This window comes from Aedes aegypti, chromosome 2 (assembly GCF_002204515.2).
Source record: "Aedes aegypti strain LVP_AGWG chromosome 2, AaegL5.0 Primary Assembly, whole genome shotgun sequence".
Taxonomy (NCBI): domain Eukaryota; kingdom Metazoa; phylum Arthropoda; class Insecta; order Diptera; family Culicidae; genus Aedes; species Aedes aegypti.
In genome coordinates this window covers 358,812,588-358,834,902 of record NC_035108.1, presented here as the reverse complement: position 1 = coordinate 358,834,902, position 22,315 = coordinate 358,812,588, and the positions used below count along the sequence as shown (strand labels likewise).

At 37.3% G+C, this 22,315-nt stretch overlaps 1 protein-coding gene across 3 annotated transcripts in view; it reads right to left on the bottom strand.

Moving 5' to 3' along the window:
- The window catches only part of LOC5576817 (serine proteinase stubble), a 205,590-nt gene that overhangs the window by 89,057 nt on the left and 94,218 nt on the right, over window positions 1-22,315 (bottom strand). For all 3 annotated transcript variants that reach the window (XM_021846424.1, XM_021846426.1, XM_021846427.1), the window contains exon 3: window positions 18,408-18,579. In XM_021846424.1, the coding sequence (XP_021702116.1) occupies window positions 18,408-18,579 (172 nt within the window). The remainder of the gene's footprint in view (window positions 1-18,407; window positions 18,580-22,315) is intronic.

Below are 22,315 nucleotides of genomic sequence, written 5' to 3'. Positions count from 1 at the left end.
TTTGGGGGGTGAAAAGCCAGAAAGGGGGCGAAAGTGCAAGAACAATTGAAAACAACGACTCATAACATTTGTAGAAGATAATCATTTTTAAGACTGGTTTGCTGATGCAAAGAATAGTAATGTGTGGACAATTGCTTACCAAATATGGGCAAGGAAAAAACATTTTTTTTAATACGCAGTTGAGAAGAAATGTCAGTTCAAATGGGGCACTGTGTAGAAAATTTCTTGATCCATACAGTCAAGGATTTTCTTTTCTTTTCTTGAGTGAAACAGCATCATAGCTATATTCATTTTAATAATTATTAATTGCACATTTCTCTTTGTTTATACGATAAGCTTGCCAATCCCCAGATCATGTAAAGCAAAACTTGACGATTGTCAAAAACAAAATATTAAGTTCTTTTTGCATCTTATGTGGATTATAAAACATGAATCAGCTTCTGAAAGTTTTCTAAAAGATGACGTAGATCGAAATATTTTTTTGTCACAGATATTTTTTAGGTAAAAACTTTTAAACAAAAACAAATATTTCAAAATCGTAAGAAATGCTTTAATGACTTTCTCAAAGGGAAGTTTGAGGATTAGGTAACTAATGCTATTAATTTAATAATTTCTAAATGAGGAAGAAAATATCTGAGTTCTCCTAACTTTTCGAAATAAATTAGCTTTATATATTATGTTGCAGTGAAATATAAATGTAAAATTTCCAAGATTTTTTAAATAGGTAATTTTTCAAGTTTTGAAATGGATGAAAAAGCTTAAACATTTAAATATAAGATTTGAAGAACGGGAAAATAATCATTATCATTTTGATAATTATCGTTATATAAAGGCAGCATTCATTTATTACGTAACGCTAACATTGGGAAATTAAAAAAAAAAACTTCATTTACTATTTTCGATTTGGTTTCCTATAAACATTTGTGTACTAAAAAAAATGTTACTGTGATTTTGCTCTTAGTTCAAAAACTTGAGCAGACCTGATTTAGGTCTTCAATAGTGTTACTTTCCATGCAACATTTCAGATAACCAAACAAAATAGATGCAAAACGTTTCTAAAACTATTATTTTCCGATTCATGATGTTCAGGGAAAGAATCAATTATTAGGAGATGATCGTTAAAAAAAAACCCGCGTAAAAGAGTTGATCAGTAGATAATAGGAATACTATGCCTACTTAAAACGAAGGTGTCTGATGACTGATAACTGTTTCCAATCTGACCGCACTTCATGAACATGCTTGGCAAAGGCGATCAACCGAATCGCCATAGTGAAACGAACCGTGGCAAATGATAACTTAACTCAAAATAACCCAAAATTTAATCTAATGGTATTTTACGCGCTCACTTACCCCCCATCACCACTGAGGATTGAGTGTTCACTTTTTCCGCTTAAAAATATTGGACTCCACTCTGGGAGACGAAGAAAGAGAGATGCGTATCACTCTTTCCGCATTTGCCCGGCTGCAAATGCTACCGTGGAATTTAATTAATCCTGAGCGGTTTAACAATGGAGGCGCGCGCATTGGCTGCAGAGGGCAATCACCGCACCCCAAAAATATGAATCAATTCGCGTGAGGCTCTCTCTCTCTCCGCTGACAAAGTGCTGTCAGCCTTCAAGCGCAGCTGGCGGATCATAAGATGTTGGGAGACGAAAAGAAAGTGACAAAGTTTGCTCAAGGTGCTTGTGATCACGCCGTTGCCAACGTGGGTGGCAATGCCGGACGGAGCGAGGGTGGGAAATTCCATATTTGTTAGAACCAGTTGACGTCTGTTTGTAATAAAAACTGCTTTCACTTTCTATCTGTTGCAAAATTGAAGACTGTGATATTTTTCGGATTAGGACGGAGTGGTAACTGGTTGCAATCGTATAAAAAAGATCTTCTTTAATGATTTTATTTATTTATTTATTTATTTATTGAAATTGTTATTCATCTGACATCTGTTTGTCTTAATGAAAAAAAAAAACATAAAAATCTAGCTCAATGACAATCTACGGATAAAACTAATCAAAGGCAAATTAAAATCAAAAGCAGTAAAGGCTTCGTTGAGCGCATCAGCAGAAGCACGAAGAGGTTCATTCATGCCATACAAACGATTGCGAGGCACGAGCTGAAGAAAGTTGCGTTGTCTTATTACTCGTTCAGGTGCATATATATTCAATTGCCTTAGTAACTCCGGAGAGTCGATATCACCAACGATCAGCTTAGCCGCAAAAACAGCTTGCGCTCTACGTCTTCTCTGCTCCAACGTTTCGATTCCCAGCAACCGACAGCGATCCTCGTAGGCAGGATTATTATTATAATCATATCACAAAAAATGAGTCATTTCCAGTGATTCAGTTACACAGCGCAAAAAATGACATTTTTGCGTGTCTGAAGGATCAAATTATGTGACTCTAGTAGATTTGGGGTTGCTGGAATCTGTTGTCTTTCTCAGAAATGTTCCAGCACGTCACAATTTTTAGCTACAGATCGTCAAAGTTGTATAAAACACTGGTTTCATTGATGTTTACATGAAATTTAAGGTATTATTTATCAAACTTTTTTATGATCTAATCTACGAAGCTTGCATAATAGAACTTCAACTTTTATTTAAGATAGAAGTTGGTTGCAATTTCACGAAAAAAAAATAGATTAAATTGTTTTTTTCAACATACTTACAGTCTCCATACAAATTCTTCGTTTCTCTTATATGGCAAAATACAATGCTTTTCTAAACCACCAAAAAAATAACTTGTTAGCATAAAAAATCTTATAAACTTTGCTGATAAGTATAATTTTAAATTTTGTAGCAAAAAAAGCAAGTTGGTTTAAATAGTCAAATTTTGCATTTTTGCAGTCAATATCTTAAAAACTTTGGCAACATGTAGCTAAAATTTGTAATGTGCTGGAACATGTCTGAGAACGACATCCGATTCAGCAACCCCAAATCTACTAGAGACACATAATTTGATCATTGAGACAGGCAAAAACTTTGTTTTTGTTACGCTGTATATTAATACACTTTAAGAGATTACTCCATCGGTTCTCGTGAATTTCCCTTGAAATTCTGAAACAAATTATTCTTAAGTACAGGGTGTCCGCAAATTATCCGTACAAACTTTGAAGACATGGCTCTATACAATCAAGCATAATAAATTCAATATTCTTGCATGGTTTCAAACATTGACTTATTATATTCTTAAGAAGTAAGTTTGACACATTTCCGATTTCAAACAATTTCAAAACCAACCCAAATGTATTGAGGTGCCTTGAAGAGAGCTGTTTTCCGAGTTTCATGACGGAAGAGAAATGTCCATAGATCTCACTGGATTTGAACCGTACAATTTTCTATTTCCAGTCTAACTTGAAGCCACAAACCTGTAGATTACATCAAATAATAATAGGATATTTGGATTCATCTCGTTTAGGTTTTAGGGATAACACATCTCCAGTATGACTAGCGACCCTCAGGAAAAACGTCTCCGAAAAATTTAAATTTGCCTATCTCAGTAACAAGCAATCATTTCGATTTTTTTTAAAGTTGTATTCTGTGTTAACATAAAGATGTATTATAAAAGGTGCATGAACATTGATTTTTCATTGTTTTCAATGTGAGATCATCTTTCCAATATTTTGTTGTTCGGATAATTTGCGGACACCCTGTATAATCTTAGGACTTATCTCATCGATAAAATTCCAGTTATGCTCCTGAGACTTCCTGAAATTTTTTTCAGGCACTTCTCCAGGAGTTTCTAAAAATATTTCTGAAGATATATTTCCAGGGAGTATTGAGATGATTTTTTCATATTTCCCTGTTAGTACCGCTATGGCTATAACTGATGTTATGAAGTGTTATTTATCTACCGCCGCTTGTTAGGACTTGGCAAAGCGAATGACCTGTATTAGATACCGCCATGCAAAAAAGTTAAACGCAACTTTATTGCAAAATTCACAGTGCAATGACGCTGATGAACTGTTATGTTACGCAACGTATCGGGTACAAATGCGGTGGAACCAATCTTTCATACAACGAAGCACTGACTCCATAAGCGACGAACTCCACTGGCGATGATCCGCAATTATTATGAACGCTTTCTACGCGCCTAATCTCGGCCCGTTGTCGTAGAGTTCAACACAAACGATACCAAATAAACCCGGTAGCCAAAAAATATTGAATGCCCCTTCTCCGTCCATAATTGATCCGTCAAACAGAAGCGCTCGAAAAGTGAAGTATCGAACGGTTCGAAAATCTATTCGTCACGATCAACAACAACAACAACAACAGCCATAAACGAATGACGGCGACGACGTTTATTCGGGGAAGCGGCAAAAAAGCACCGTTAGCATTTATTGGCCATGCGCCGACTTCGACTTGACTTCGGTTGAGCTTTGGCAAAAGGCCAGCTGAGGTTTTCACCTCCGGAACCATATTTGCCTACCGGAGCGATGATGCCAGATTAGACTTGTGCGTCGGCACCGATTTTGTAATTTTCACGCCAATGAATATTGTATCTTGAAAAATTTGACGAAGTCACGCGCAACTTTTCAAAAGGACCTTTATAACAACAACAAATTCTCTCCTTTCTCGATCTCTTTCGATTATATCATTTTGACTCGAACCCCATTTTTACTAAAATCCCGAACACTTAAGGCCAATAGTGACTTCAAATGTATCAGATAGGCATAAATTTGCTGATATCTGTGAACATTTTAATTTCTTCTCAAAAACTATCTGTAAGCTGTTGAGTGTGCTGATAAAAATATTGATTTCAACTTTTTTTAGTATTGTTTTTACGTAAAAGAATGAAACAACGTTTGGATTAAAATGCCGAATATTGTGTTTGTTCTGTCTTATATTCCAGCATGAATAAATCGTATTCAAATTAACAATTTAGCAAATAAATTAATCTCAACTAGTTTTGCTATCCTTGAACTACAGAACCATTATTTCTCACAATGTATAAACTAGGTTAAAAAAAAATGAATTTCAATTGAGTGTCACTTCTTGGAAATAAGCGAAATTAGCGGAAATTACCTTAAGTGGATATTTGACTACAGTGGCCACTTTTGTGACCACCGGATATCCCTAGATCTTCTATCTTCATGTGCAGTAAAATTTTGATTTTTTAGCCGAGACCTTTGTTAAAAACACGTCATAATTTTACTGCATAAGACATGCTTCCGGAAATCCGGATTATCACCGGTATCCGGTGGTCATAGTTCATCTCCGTGGATGCACCTCAAAACTAGATTAGTTGACCCGTCCATTACTTCTTGAATAATTGAAATCGGTCAATTTTTGTCAAAGTTACAGCATTCCAAAGTTGGCCCAATTTTTGCCTGTCCCAGTTATTTTGACAACCCCCTGTTTATCAAATATTCCATCATTTGCGATACTTTAAAAATGGGGAGGGTACAAAAAAGGGGAGAGGGCTCCCTGCAAATCTTATTACAACTCTTCATATTGTATTTAAAGTTGAAAACATTATATGGCACATGAATTCCCCTGTCCTGAATATAAAACACTGTGTCGGTTTATTGATTAGATTAGATTTTTAAATAAAAAATGCAAAAAGTTCAAGTATATTTTAAAAATGACCTGGGGCAGACACGAACATTCTGAAAACGCCATTATTTTTGTTTATTTTTATACTTTCAAGCCCGGGGTGTCCGGTCTCTGTCCATTCATATCGACTTTTTTTGTCGAACTGTGTTATTAACTAGGTACTCCTGGATTTTTGCATAAAAAATCTTTCTTGAACAAAACTTGCTGATTATTTTATTCTAAACTTTTCAAACAATTCCTCCTTTTTTCATAAGGGATAATCAAATTTCTTTGAGGAATTTATGTAGAAATAATCCTTCTAGAGATTCATCTATAATTTACTTTAGAAAATCCTCAATGAGTTTTTTCAAGAGTTACTTACAAGAATTTTAATAATCTTCTAGATATATCTCCTGGAATCCTGCTGAGCATGTCTTATGTTTTATAATCCATCAAGAATTATTCCTGGGATTTGAAATATATTCTTTAAGAGATTTCTCAGAAAATTACGCTATATATACTTTCAAGAACTTCTCCAGTAAGTTCTGTGAGAACTCTTTCAATAAATTTCATAGATGCTGATTTTACTATGTAAATTGCTGAAGCTTTTCTTAGGTAAATTGCCGATAGAATTCCAGTAGGTTTCTCAAGAGATATCTTTGGAGAAATTCGTGAAGAGTTCTGTTGAAAATTTCGCGGAAAAATTCCTCGAGTGCCCTTTGGAAAAACATTTTTGGGGTCCATTCCATTCCTCCAGTGATTTATCCAAGGATTACTTCAACGATTGCTACAATAATTCTTCTGAAGACTCGGTGGTTCCTCCTGGAAAATATCATCTGGGTTTCTTTCAGATTTTTCCAGGTTTTTCTCCAAAAAATCTTTCAGGAATTTCTCCAGTGACTGCACTAGGAAAATTTGTACATTTATCCGTCCAAGAAAATCATTTCATGGATTGCTTCAGGAATTTCTTTAAGTATTATTTCCGGGGTTCCTCCAGAAAAAAAAATCTGTACAATAATTTCTTCAGGAATTCATCTAGAGATTCCGTAAGAAAAATCTCTACAGTGATTCTTCAATGAATTTCTCCAAGGATTCCTCCAAAGAAGTCTCCAGTGATTTAGCAATTGACTCAGGTAATGTTTCAGGAACCCTTTCAGCAGTTTATCCAGGTAACCTTCAGAGGTAACTTTAAAGATTCCTTCAGTAATTTACCCAGCTAATTCTTTAGAGATACTTTTACCGTTTTGATTCATATTACGGACACTTAAGGCCTCAGTGAAGTATAGCTCAGCATAGAGCATACAAAATATATCATTCTGTATGGTTTCTCAGCGTTATTGAGCGTCGGAAACCCTTAGCTTTCGTATGGTAGGTAAACAGTACGCTTCCGCAACTTGAATAATTTTAAATAAATCGAAATGTGTGACCTTTTCATGATTCACATTCCGGACGCTTCTTCACTTTTGACTCTTATTCCGGACACTTTGATTCGTATTCCGGACAGCTCACGGACATCATTGATAGAAAAGTCAAACCATTGGTTGAAGTCGTCAAGCAACTAAAAAGACGTCTAAGGCAGTTGGACATTATAAGTTGGTATAGATTTTTATGTAAAAAGCTTATTAAAACGAGCCTCGAAAGTGAAAACTTTTGAACAGCAAAAATTGAAATATTTCGTGTGAAATGTTTCCCATACAAAGTAGAGTGTCCAGAATTTGAAGCTGTCCGTAATATGATTCAAAACGGTAGCAATTTTTCTTGCGACTCGTCTAAGGATTCCTACAAGAAAATTTCAACAGGAAAGAATTTTCAGAGCTTTTCCAGCAGATTCTCCAAAAATTTCTCCAGGGCCACCCTGGACACCCAATTTTGACTCAAACTTTTTTGTATGATGGAATTTGTGGCTGAACTCTTCTGCAAACCTTTAGAAAATGTAATTTTGATTAACTTTGTCAAAGACACTTTCGCTCTAACTCTTCATTTGAGCTAAGTAAGTAGATTTTGAAAATTTTAACTTATGGTGGAAAAATCAGTGTTTTTTGCTCTAACTTTTTTATTTTCAGTTTCACGTGAATGTGACCTTCCAAAGACTTGCTGAGGAAGTAATGATACACATTTTTGCTGAACATCGTAAGTTTGTATTACTTGTGATTTTGAAGTTATAAGCAAATTTGAGTGAAAAACTATGAATTCTTTAGATGCTCATGACTCATGGAGTTGGTTCGATATTTTTTTCTTTCAGTGGCATTAGATAGGCCATACAATAGGCAACTTTTTCTGCAAAAACTGTGCAAACGTAATTTTTGTAAATTGAGAAATTTCAATACGAAAATATACTTAATAAATTCTAAATTTGCCTGTAATTCACAAGATTTTAAAATTAACGGCATGCTGCCTTCATCAAAGTTGTAGGTTTTGACCAGACCTACAACTTTTTCATATCGAACCTTATGGAAGACCACATTCACTTAAAACTGAAAATAAAAAGTTAGACCAAAACTGATTTTTCGGGTCCACCCTTAGTTAAAACTTTAAAAATTAGAGTTAGATCAAAAGTGTCTTCAACAAAGTTGTTCAGAATAACATTTTCTAAAGGTTTGCAGAAGAGCGCAGCCACAAATTTAATCAAAGAAAAAAGTTTGGGTCAAAATTTAAACTTAAATAAGGGGCTCCCTATACAACTTTTTTCTTAGGAATTCTCAAATCGACGAGAACAGAGAAAACACTTTTTTTAGCTAAATTGTCGATTCGAACCATTGTGCAGTGGTTACACTAGCAAAATTTGTACATTTATTCGTTAAGGAAAATCTTTTCATGGATTCCTTAAGAAACTTTTTCAATAATTTCTTCATGAATTCATTCAAGGATTATTTCCGGGATTTCTTCAGAACAAATCTGAACAATGATTTTTTCAGGGAATCCTCTATAGATTTCGATAGAGAAATCTCTACAGTGATTCATCCGTGGATTTCTCCAGAGATTACTCCAGAGGATTTTCTCCAGAATTTTCACTTGGGAATCATTGAGCACTCCAACGATACAACTTCCAGTAATTTCCTCAGAGATTACCCCGACTATACCTGGAGTTTCTACAGATATGTTTTTCACTGATACTTAAACCAAATTCTCCAGTTTTTACTCTCGGAGTTTTAACATATTTTTTTAAATTTACGCTTTTTTAACACAGGGGATACATGCCGTATAAGAAAAATCCGTGCAATAAGAACGTGTAAATTTCGGAAACCGTGTAAACATAAACCGTGTTAATTTCAAAATCCGTGTCAATTCTGGAATCCGTGTAAAAAAAGAACCAGAACTTGTAAATTCCGGAATTCGTGTAAAAACCAGGATAAATTCCGCTAACCGTGCAAAAAAAAAAATGTTAAAAATGTTAATGTATTCTGAATCTTGGTGGATATACTAATAAAATCAATGGAAGAATTATCGAATAAAATCCAGGAGAACTTAGGACTTCCTTGGAAAACATCTTTGGAGTAATTTCTGATGGTGTCTCTTAGGTTGTTATTTCTATGGTTATTCTTGAGAAATCCAGGTTATATTCTTCAGATATTCAAAACAAAAATTTTTTTTTTTTTTTGAGGAATTCCACGGATAATAATCACTTAATGAACACCTGTACAAATCTTCGGAATATTCACTGAACCTTTGAGAAAACCCTATAGTCTCACGATATTCCTTAAGAAAATAATGCAAAATTACATAAGTAATATCTGCAAATCTAGAATCTTAAACTTCTATGAGAAAGTTTTCGACACAGTTTGGAAGATCACGTAAGCACATCATGAATTAAAGCAAAAGGATGGCATTCTACTTGTTCTTTAAATCGTTGTTAACCTTTCGTTACCGACCTCCAACAAGGCATTTTCAAATAGCTTCCATTTCGTCAATTTCCATTCGAGTTTTTTGAAACCATCATCAGTTTACTTTAAAAAGGTTTTAATTATTTGTCTTAAATGGACAATACTGAACTAGGAACCATGAGAAGCACAAGCAGGATAGTTCGGTTTTGCGTCGTCCGATAGATTTTACTCACGGTTTCGCGCGTGTTTCCGTTGCCGGAGATTTTTTTTTTCCTGTTTTGGAGCGTCTTGCTAGGTAGTGCTTCGTGAAGCCCAAGCAGGACGGTTCGATTTTGCGTCGTCAGATAGGTTTTGCTCACGGTTTCGCGCGTGGTTTCGTCGCCGAAGGATTTTTTTCTGTTTTGGAGCGTCTTGCTGGGTAGGTATTTGGGAAGGCACAAGCAAGACGGTTTGTTTTCGGGACGCCAAGAAGTTTTGCTGTCAGTGTCAGTTTTGTATTCAGTCAAGGATGGATTACCAACTGGTGAGTTCGTTTCATGCTTGTGATAACACATTTTTCTTGAAAGCGTAACTTTTAAATAATATTAAAACAAACTTTTTATGGTTCGTCACTATAAGTGTCGGCATTATGCTTTTTTCTTATACAATTTCAATTTGCATATATTTTTCTCTTTTTGACATTATTACAAATTATCTTTTGAATTGTTCGACATTGTGAATGTTGACGATTTTTTAAAACTTCTACCATATCGAGACAAAATGCACAGTAATACTCATATGTAATTTTCAAACAAACTATGTATAGTTCGTCACTACAAGTGTCGGCATTATTCCTGTTTCATATAATTCAAAATATATACATGTAATTTTCAGTTTTTGTCATTAATAAAAACATTTTTTGAATTGTTCGACATTATAGATGTTGACGTATTATTTAAAGCTTCTACCAAAAACTTCTCGAGACAAAAATACAAAACTAGCTTTAAATATAAGTCGTATATTTCCCCCTTGACCATGGATCGCATCATCGACCAGAGGTGACTCCCAGATTGAAATTTGTGAAAGCATTTTCCTTTTTCACTAATAAACATCCTTCCCGTGGTGATTGTGGAGATGCAGAGATATTCTCGGTCTCTAGAAGCAACAATCATTACACCCTAACATTCCTTCCCCATCCCAACTGACTGTAAGGACATGGCCGGCGCCGTTATTGATCAATAATATTAGATCTGCTTAAATTGCACTTCGAGAGTAAGCGGAAACTCCCATCCCTTATTCATTTGGATCGTACTGCAATTCTTACCAGTTCCGATCAATCACGGAGTAGCAACCATTGACATGTACAGTCAGTCTATGCTATGCTGCTAATGGACAATACTGAACTAGGAACCATGCCGGAGATATTCCGGGTTGTACTGATGTCACAGGGGTGCTAAATTTGGGAAATGTGATTTATTTTTATTTTTTGCAGTTACAACACTGAAGTTTTTATGTAAAACGTAAGATAATGATCGACTGTTATCATTAAAATGTAATTTGAATAAGTGGATCGATCCGGAACATCGTACCCGGTTCCACCAGGGCCCGTTTGGGGACATTTCCGTTTCATGTCTAAAACATACCATGCGACGTCTCAATCTTCATGAATTCAGGATAACATGTCAATAAAAGAAGAAAACTGCCGGTACAAACAGATGTGGCCACTCCAAATCTCCTGGCACAGGTTCCATGAAGGCGTCTTGGGGACATTTTCGTTATATGTCCAAAAACATACCGCGCGACATCTCAATCTTGATGAATTCTGAAGAACTTGTCAAAAGCTGAAAAACAAACAAGGTAATGGAAGATTTGGCCACTTAAGTGCTTCTGGGACAGGTTCCACGGGGGCCTCTTTGAGGACATTTCTGCTTATTGTCCAAAACATGCCGTGCGACGTCTCAATCTTTGTGAATTGGAAAGAACATTCCAATAGAAGAAGAATCAACTTATTATCAACTAATGTGGCCACTCCAAAGCTCCAAGCACAGGTTCTGCAAGGGCATCCTTGGGTATATTTCAGTTTTATGTCCAAAACAAACAGAATGACGTGTAAATTTTCGTGAATTCGAAAGAATGTGTCAATTAATGAAGAACAAACTAGGCATCAACTACTTAAGTTCCTCCTGAGCACCTGATACTGGTTCCGCCAAGGCCTCTTAGCGGACATTTCAGTTTAATGTCCAAAACCTATTAGACAACGTCTCAATCTCCATGAATTCGACAGAACACGTCAAAAAATGAGAAATAGACCATGTCTTGCCAGTCCTGAGTACCAGGTTCCAGGAAGGCCTATTTAATGACATTTCCGTTATTTGAAGGAAAAAATATGTCAATGAATAAATAATGATCTCGCTACCAACAGAGCTGGCCACTCCAGAGCATAAGAAACAAGTTCCGCTGAAAACTCTTTTGAAACTTTTTCGTTATATACACAAAACATGTTGTGCCACATGTTAAGCATAAGGAAATATTCAAATATATCTAGGATAAAATACAAACAAACGTATGTGCCATCTCTTCACTGATGCAGTATTATGCAGGATCCTATCTGTCATGTAGATCTTCACGAATACGCCAGAAGTTCACTGTGCATCTAGTTAAAACTCAGTTTCAGAAAGCTGAAAAGAAACTAACAAGAAATCATAAGAAATCCAATAAGAAACCTTAAAAGGTTTTTGCTAGAATGTTACCAAGTATCTGTTGTAAACTTCGTAGAATTTTTCAATATAAAATGTCCCTAATAATTACTCAGGGTTCTCAATAAAATTGTAAAAAAATAACTTCAAAGGAAAGGAACTCCTCGTGAAAACACCATAAAAACACTCTTATGCTTAATGACGTCCCTTTGGCTTACAGCTCTTTGGCATATTTACTGCCAATAATTATTTCAACTAGAGAACAACCTATTGCCAATTTCAAGAATAGTAAGCTCGACCATACGTCGCTTCCGTCAATCGTACCGCTTATTCCCGATTGGAGGAATTCCACGTGTAACAAAATACAAATTTTACTTAGAATATGTTAAGGATTTCATTAGTCATTTCATTAGAATACCGTTTTGATTCATATTACGGACACTTAAGGCTTCAGTGAAGTACAACTAATCACTACACATATAAATTGAATCGTTTTGTACAAAACTTTAGCGTAATCAGGCCTTGCAAACACTTAAATTTCGAATGGTGGGTGAAGATTCGGATTCCACATCTTTAATTCACTTTAATCGATAAAAATGTTCGGCCTCTTCATGATTTTTATTCCGGACACAACCACACTTTCGCTTCATGAATTCATATTCCGGACACTTTGTTTCGAATTGCGGACAGCTCTTGAAAAACAGAATCAGAATAATCGAATCATTAATTAAACGCACTTAGCCGTAAGAAAAACGTCAAAACTATTTGAACATTGTAAATTTTCATGGATTGCTATGTAAAATGTTTATAAAAATCATCATTCAAATTGGAAACTTTTTGACGGCGTATTTTGAAACATTTCGAGTGAAATCTTTCCCATACAACTTAGAGTGTCCGGAATTTGAAGCTGTCCGGGTTTCGAACCAAAACAGTAATTTTAAATAAATCGAAATGTGTGGCCTTTTCATGATTCTCATTCCGGACGCTTCTTCACTTTTGCCTCATATTCCGGACACTTTGATTCGAATTCCGGACAGCTCATGAAAATCATTAATAGAAAAGTCAAATCATCAGTTGAAGAGACGTCTAAGGCAGTTGGGCATTATAAGTTTGCATAGATTTTTATGGAAAAAGCTTATTAAAACAAGCCTCGAAAGTGAGACTTTTAGAATGAAAAAGTTGAAACATTTCGTGTGAAAGGTTTCCCGTTCTACTTTGTATGTATGTGTCCGGAATTTGAAGCTGTCCGTAATATGATTCTAAACGGTAAGGAGTCTGATAAGAACTTTTTATAGAAATTATCTATATAATACTCGGTTTTTAGTAATCATACCGCAAGGGGAAATTGATCTATTTTTTTCTATTCGGAAAGAACCTCTACAAAGTGTGCTTCGCGAGTTCTTAGGAATTACTTGGAAATTCGTCAATAGGTTCTACCCAAGCTTGATAATTCTCCTCAACATCCTCAGAGTGCGATGATATACTCTAGAGCAGGGAGTGAAATTATCGGTCACGGCGATAATCATAAGCCTATCGCTCAAGCCGATTTTCCGGCGAAAAGAGACGTGCGATAATATCCTACCCGTCCAGTACTGCGAGAGTGTGCTCTCACGAGATCTGCAGCAGCGAATTTATATTACCACCAGCAACGAAAAGTTGGCTTCCTTCTTTTCTTCTCTTGTTTCGTCGTTTTGAGTGTCCTTCGCTTCCGCATGTAGCTTTTATATACCAAATTTCTCTCCCTCTTCGTTCAGCTGGCGTGGTCGAGTGGTTATGATGCACGCGCGTTTTGAAAACGTTTTTGCTCATGGGCATGGGTTCGAACCCCATCGGCGGCAAACATTTTTGTTATTTCCCGTCTAATAATTATCGCGATAAGTTTAGAGCCGATAAAGTTGGATCAGTGCATATGATCGGATCGATCTTGGCTTTTCGTCAGCACAATGATCAACAATTATAGCAGTTCACGAAATCTGTTTCTCGCAGATAAAGGCGTCAATGATTTGTCGGGTTGCTTGAAAAATGCCTATTTTCGTCTCATTTTCGCGATACAGTCGCCTCTCCACATCTCGATATCGAAGGGACCATCGAGACATAGAACATGTTTTCAATGAATACTAGATTGAAAACTGATCCGTTGTTAGGAAAATAGGAATAATAATAAACAAGCAGACGTCATTTCATGCTCCTCGATTTTTTAAATCACGAAAATCTGGTCTAGTATCCATTGATAAAGTGCTCATCGACATAAGGAGAGAAAATCGGGAACGAAAAATCAACAAAACCACATCGAGATATGGAGATATCGAGATAAGGAGGATATCGAGATATGGAGAGAAAATTTATATGCAGAATGAAGGGACCGACGAAATCATCGACATAAGGAGAGATATCGAGATGTAGAACATCGAGATGTGGAGAGTCGACTGTAATTTCATTCACTGCTCTAGAGCAGCGTGCTGCCTTTGCCTCTTTGCGAGGGAATGAAAAAATGCTAAGCAGAGAGGCAACGAAAATTGAGTACAAAACACAGCAGAGTAAAACTCAATCAAAAAATATTGCCATTACAACTCTCCGAGGACTGTCTTGTTCGAGCGGGACACTCAAGAGTTCTTTTGAAGCGTGAACAACAAGAGAGAGCGAGAGAGAGATAGTACCAGAAAAAAATCCTCTCAGTTTTGCCCTCTCAATCAAATCGCTTAAGGATCTGTGTTGAAAATTTTGAAATCATTTTTTTCTCCATAGAAAAACGGCAAAATCGCCTCCTCTTTGTATGGCATAGGAGTTTCTATCAAACCTGGTTCTACCAGGAATGCTTTGAGTGATCACCAGCAGCACTACACTCGTGCTATGTATAACAAGCAAGCAGTTTTCAAGATGCGTATACTTAGTTAAAGATGCGACCGGTTTTGGGTTGATCCATGAATTGTTGCAATGCTTTTTCAGAAACCTGGTGAGAGTTCTCTGTGGATGTTGCAATAATTACAATAATTATAATTGTAATTAATATCACTATACACGCAAAAAAATCTGTTCCCGTTATCATGAATAAAAAATCATGAAGAGGAAAACAAAATATCTCGTGAAACCATGAATCAAATTCATGATATCATGATGAAAATACAAAATATCATGAACAAAAACGAACCGTTCCATGAATAATAATCATAAACACTCTGGGCGTTACGCGCATCTGTCAGTTTTGTCAGTTAGAACCGGTTTGAAAATTTTCTGCGTCTGTGTTGTTCGTAAGAATTAAAAAATGTGAAATTTAATTTGCTTCCAACAGAAAAAAAAAATGGATTACATTATTCAGGTTAGCTGTACATAACAATGAAGTTGGCTTTTGATTTTTCTGCATCCACTTACTCCACGGTGCCTTATCTCAAAAAAACAGACGTGATATTTTTGAAAACGGCAACCCTAAATTAGGAAGATAACGGAAATTTTAGTGCTTGAGACGAAAATAAAAAATGTTCCGCAGTGTTATACGAACAAAGACTTAAATACCAAATACTGTTTTGACCATCTTTTTCTGGGATCGACTCAACAACACCAGCAAGTCGACAGTCTGTTCCACACATTACAAATACATTACCGCAATGTCCCAGGTCATTGCTGTTGGCACCGGTAATCTGATGGATCTTTCCCAACTCATCATCCATGGCTTCAATGTTGGTCTTTTCTCTGGAACTAATGTCCTCGTACTCCAACCGTCCTTCCTCTTCATCGTCGTCGCTTTCGATTTCCCCTCTTCATGTTCATCGTCAATGGCATCACTGTTGGTGACCCCAGGGTATTCAGCGACATCGTTTGGACCGATGCCGTATCTTCCGTTCCTGGAGGTGGTGGTTCCTCATCCGGTGCACTACTGCCAACACTTGCCACGGACTTTGACAATATTTGAACAGGGGGTTCTGTGTTTTCGGATCACCACCCGCCACCGTGCTGCTTGATGGAGGTGACTCTTTGTATTCTCCGTTTTCCGTCACCACACCGCTTTTCCGTTGAAAACACCACTTCGCCTGAAGAGGGAAACGGGAATCTTGCTCGAGGCACTACAAGTAAACAACAATGACGACCTCTGTGTTTTGACACTCGCGCAAACTGACAGCTGAAACTTTCCATCCAGATTCATGAATATGATACCAATTTACATGATTTTTATTCATGGCCTACAAAAAAAGCCATGGAATCATAAACGATTTGCACCCGTATTCATGAATAATAATTTCGTTTTCCGGAATTCAGTTCATGATACCAAATTCGATTATTCATGATTCTAGGCATCATAGTCATGATTTGCTGTAAACGGAAAATATCGTAACGCACGGTGCGTGTTACGAAGATATAATTCATGATTTCGTGAATATAATTCATGGTGTATTTTCATAACATAAAACACACTTTATTCCCAAAATCATGACTCAGATTCCAGATTTTGAGAATGGATTTGTTCCCGTGTAATAACAATCTCCATAGTTGGCAGGAGAAATTGTGTAGGATTGATATCACTTCTCGTTGAATTATGGGTACGACAGCCCTTTGACTGTCCTTCCCAGGTATTGTTGTACGTTGGACCTGTTCTACCCTCATCTCGCTACACTGCATTGATCACACTATTACGGGTCATTTCCAATTAAATTGCACATGGAAAAAAGTTGCCGCCGCCGATAGAAAGTATTTCGGCGCACAGGTCTATGCGAGAGGACGTCGATATAAACTAGACAACAGCTGCAGTAGCTCAAGTCCGACCACCACCATCTATCGTGAGCGCCGCGCCGTTTCGAAACGAAAGTGAATTTCCAACCAGCTTGTTCGTGTGTGTCTCCGCTCCGCCGCCGGAATCAGACAATTTGACCCACATCGGACGCGGTGGTGGTAATCAAATTTTCCTGTTAATGGATTGCGAAATTTTCGTTCGGGGGGGGATTTTTTCTCTTCGAAAAGATACCTATGACGAGAGTCGATGAACTCGAACGGGTCGCGGCGAAGCCAACCAGCAGATGAATCAAAATTGGCACTTTCTTCTCTTCTCGGTGGTAGAGGGGGAATAGAGGGGTTGCAGCGAGGTGAGGAAGATGATGATGAGGAGCACGCATTCGTGTGCCACTATAGCGAGTGACGATGCTAGCGGAATGATAAACGGGTTCTAGACGAGGCGCAAAGTAGAATCCGTACAGAGAGAGCGATTTATGAGTTACCCGCATAAAGGAGTTGTGCTTGATTGGTGGGCGTGGAAGAGAAAATGACGATAATTGAAGCTTTTGTTTGCGTTGTCGATTGAGGTGATTTGTTGCGTTTTGTCAATATTCCTATGATCGATTATTCTTCAATGGTGCCTCGGCACGAGTGTTTGAATAAATTTAACATTACTGGGGTGATTTATGTCAATATATGTTTTGAATCCGTTGATCGGGTTCGTCGCTTTTCGGCATAAATCATTTGAAATTTGTTCTGCGTGAATTGAGAATATATATTCTTGATTTAATCGTAGTATAAAAACAAATGTAACAAAGAACATTTTTTTGATAATTGTATCAGCTAGAATGCTTATTTATTCGGATAACACGTCTAGTAGAAGCATGAACTTTGTTGAAAAAATCTACAGAATTATTGACGTAATCAAATTATCTCCTTCAATTTTCGTTGAATACATCATATAAAAAACAAACGGATATTATTTTCAACATGGTTTCATTCAAAACAGTCTCGAATCGTACTCGAAACAAGTGTTAATTTTAGCAAATCCAACTCATTAAGTGTTTTGCCACCAATCCCCGGTTGAATGTTTTCATTTCGCAGACGAAAGAAAAATACTTTTCTGGCTAATGACTTCAGAAAAAGCTCTCCACATCATGAAGTACCCGGCAAGCTTGGCGATGTTATCGCGTGGAACAGACCCCGACACATCAATTTATGACCGCAAAATTAACTGCGACTCATCCGTTTCCAACATAAAAATACCACACAATCATGGTTGGACCCTTTCAAGTCTTACCGAACCGATCTGCTGAATAAAATCAACTTATTTCTACCGTCTTCAGGCCATGAAAGGGTCCAAGCCATCTTTCGGCAGAGTTTTGGATAAGTGCTTGGCCCAAGAAATGCCACCTTTGGCGAACCTTGACTTAATTTGGCATTTCGGGTGCTTCGCGGGTGACTGCCACTCGGAACAGGTCATTCGAGTTTCCAACCATGTCCAAACGGGCCCTGCTCGCAAAGAGCAAAAGGTAGAGACAATGCGCCAATTTTCGGGTTGATGTAAGCGGTTAATGATATTCGGAACGCCACCCTCCACCTCCACCACCCGATTGGGAATGCGTTCGGTTCCCTAGGGAGCGTAATGGGTTCTTAATTTTGGCCACAATAATGTGTACTCACATGACGAGGTGAACGGATGCAGCGGATTCCCACTGGCGGCGCTGAGAAGATTGCTGAGGAACACTGTCAGGGAGGTGAGGAGCAGGGCATGAGTCGTGGCGGAGGAGGAACTGCTGGTGGCAGGTCGTTGATGGCTCCATCTGACTGTCCCTCGACGCGGTTTACTGGACATCTAGAAAAAGAAGAAGAAAAAAGGCGAAAAATTAACGATGTTAATAAGATACGAAAATTATTTTGCACGTCATAAGACGGCGATTCATAATTCACCGAATTCTCTCATCTTGCGCTGAAGAGGAAGCTCACCCACGAAGCCAACGAACCGTTTCGAAGACAACAATAGCGAGAAACTGCAGCCTTCAACTTGAACCTACTTCGAAGTCGGCATGCGGCAAACACTGCTTCCGATTGTACAACATTAACCCGAAAACCATTTACTCGAAATAGGTTTACCCGAAAGCAACATTTATCGAAATGGTATATAAGAGAAAGGTGGGGCAAAATTTCGGCCTTATTGGAATAATCTTTTTTTTCAGAATGACTTTAGCAGTTGAAAATGAATAAATATCACATGGCGAACCTACAATGTATTGACTACAATGGGCCATAATAGGCTGCCAAGCTTTTATGCAAAACTAACATACTTTTAAGGCATCCTTATAGTAAGCAATCCTTATAGAAACGCTTTCAAATAAGAAATTGAATAAGTTTTTTCTATTTTGTTTCATAAAAACAACAAATATTCATAACTTTCCCAAATCTCAATCCATTTCTATAATTTATGGAGTGAAGGTACCAAGCTTGAATAGCATTCTAATTCTGCATGGAATTGGAATTGTTTTTGAAAGTTTGTCCAGTACACTTGTGCAGCACAACAAATCGATAGCACAATTTTTCCTCATTAATATTGAGTTTAATTTTAGTTTAGCAAATACAATGCGATTCCGTTTTGGCATGCTCCATTTTTTGCACTTCCCGACTTTGGCAACAAAATGGCAATGGTTTTTGGCAACATTTTTAAATTCCATAAAAAATGTAAATTTTTGTAAAAATCAAACAGCAAGTCAGCTTCATGCCAACCACATTCCAGAGCTCCATCTTAGGGTCTTAGGTTCGCAACATTTCATGAAGTCAATAATCTCTATTAGTATCTTCCAACATCTTTCTCAGGCATTCATACGCGTGTCCAGCCCACTTGAGTCTGCTGGTAATTGAAACATCTAATAAAAATGATTCTTTCATTATTCAATTAGAAACAACCCGTTTGAACTAAGCACAAGCACTGCAAGAGCAACAAAAAGTCTGGCACATTGAAGAAATACAGTCTTGACAACAGCTAGAGTTAGGGGGTCCCGTAGCCTCGAGGTTACGCTTTCGCTTCGTAAGCGGAAGGTCATGGGATCGATTCCGAATCCCCCCACACACAAAACTCCGTCCAGTTATCACAAGACGCCACACAAATGACCGGGTATGGGCCGATGCACGAGTTCATACACGAGCGGTGCCGTGTTATTTACGTGACCATGGTAACGAGTGAATTCGGCACCGCTCAAACGTCAAATTAGTGAACTCTGTTTGGGAACGAATCCATCCTTCGTCAGTATCGGATGGTGACTGAGACACACTGACCCTCCTTGTAGGCTATTGCCTCACACGCCATTGGACCAACTCTCCTCTACCTGCTCGGTATGAGAGAAATAGCAATAAAGAACAAGGTTATTAATAGATTCTGTATATGATACTCGGCATAGTAGTGGCCAAGTGCACGGAGTGCCTAACAAATAAGAGTAGGGAAAAATAGCTAGAGTAATAGATAACTCAACACTCTTCTGCAGTAGTACTCACGCTAGGATATAAAGCGTGCAATATCAAGATTTTTAATCGACGATACGAACTGCATTAATCAATCAAGCAATCCTGGGAATCCTAGTAGCTTTCGAACTGGATCTGAAGTTCGTTTTTTTTTAAAGAAATCCTAGGTTTTTCTAATGTGCTTCTGAGATACTTGAGGAAACTTAGGTTCTGCGATTCTTAGCAATCATTAAGGGTTTCCTGTGGAATCCTTAGAATGTATGATTAGGTATTGCGGATGCTTTGTAAATTCTGGCGGTACCTAGCAAGCTCTCAGGAGTTTCAAGGGCACCCTATGATTCAATAGCATGATACTGTGGATTTTGAGTATGTTTTGCTAAATCCTGAGGATTCTGAATAGGTTTTCAGATTTTTTATGGATAGTTAGCGATAGCCTAGAAAGTTTCAACATACCTTCAAGAACTCCCATCGGAGACTTGACAATTTTCAGCAATATCGCAGTGGAATCCTAAAATTCTAAGCGATATCCTTGCAATTCCTATCGACCTTTTGGCATATTTCAAATCCCATCGGGATCCTAAGCGAGATCCTAAGAATTTTAGGCGAGTGAAATCCTATGGAGATGCTTCAGAATCCTAGCGAAGACCTGTGGATGCCTAACGAGCAGCTGAAGATTCATATCGAACTCTTGTGGTTTCATATCGACATCCTATTAATTTCCGTTGATTCAATATGATACGCTAGGGTGTAGAATGAATGAATGTACTCCCAAGAAAAATAGTTGAAAAACAGTTTGTTGAGCTGAATTAAGCTCGAGAACAGTTTTATTAACACTTATTTCACTAAAATATGTGTTGGGCTGTATTGTCTCAAATTCCAAACATTATTCATATTCCGAACACATTACTGTAAACAGTGAGTTTTCAATTAAGTCCTTGAAACTTCTGCACAAGATGATGAATTATTGTATACTCCAGGTACAAGTGTAAAAGTATTGAAAATATTAGTTCATATCTTGAAATTGGCCACTGTTCGGAATTTGAGACGAAACGGTATAGAATTCCTGCATTCTTACACAGTTTTCAGGCAATTTCCAGTTCTTGAATAATGATCACTTTAAGGTGAAGATGAATCGAAGCCAATCTTCAAATTTTCAAGAGCATGGATCTGCAGAACCAAACATCCGTTTGAGCTGAAAACCTAATCGATTGGTCACCACCAGCTAGTGACCAATCGATTAAGTTTTCAGCTTAAACGGATGTTTGGTTCTCCAGATCCATGCTCTTGAAAATTTGAAGTTTGGCTTCGATTCATCTTCACCTTAACGATGATTGTTTCTTCATAGCCCAAACTTACGAATATTATGCACATAGTTTAAAAATAATTATTGAAGACTTTAAGCGATAAAAGTGGAACGTCTGTTACAATTAAAATTACGGTTTTATGGATTCATAGTTAGTCCTAACCAATAGAAATCTACTTCGAAGTAAATCTCTCCGAAGTTTGGCAATAAATTCCGTAGGAATCCACGGCGTGTCTCATAGAACAATAATAATAATATCGCAAAATTTTTGTTCGTTAAGTAATCATGGTGAAAGACAGTTTTTTTTTCGATGATAGCTCAAATTTCAAATGAAAGTTGATGAAACCAAGATTATAATATTAAATGTTCTCAACTTTCATCAGTCTCGCGACCCATTGGAAACCCACACAATAGAAACCTCAGCCAGTACATTTGCTGGCTAGTGTTGTGTGCTATTTAATTGCCAAAAAAAAAAAAATAATGCGCTCTCGGGCTAGGCATTGGATATAAATAGAAAGCGTTGTGTTTGGATGGGCATCTAATTCTTCCGAAAGAGGTGCACTTTGCGAAAAAGGACCACGTGATTATTGAGCTGAAATCGAATTCAGGTCCTCCCATGGCGTAGTGGTAACGCGCCCCAACTAGAGATCGGGGAGTCGTGAGTTCGATTCTCACTGAGAAGACGTGTAACTTTTTCGCAAATCTTCACATCAATTTGTCCATCTAATCCAAATGCAAATTATATGTAATGTTTAGCTTTTCGGTAGTTGTTAATTCAGATAAATTTTTCAATAAA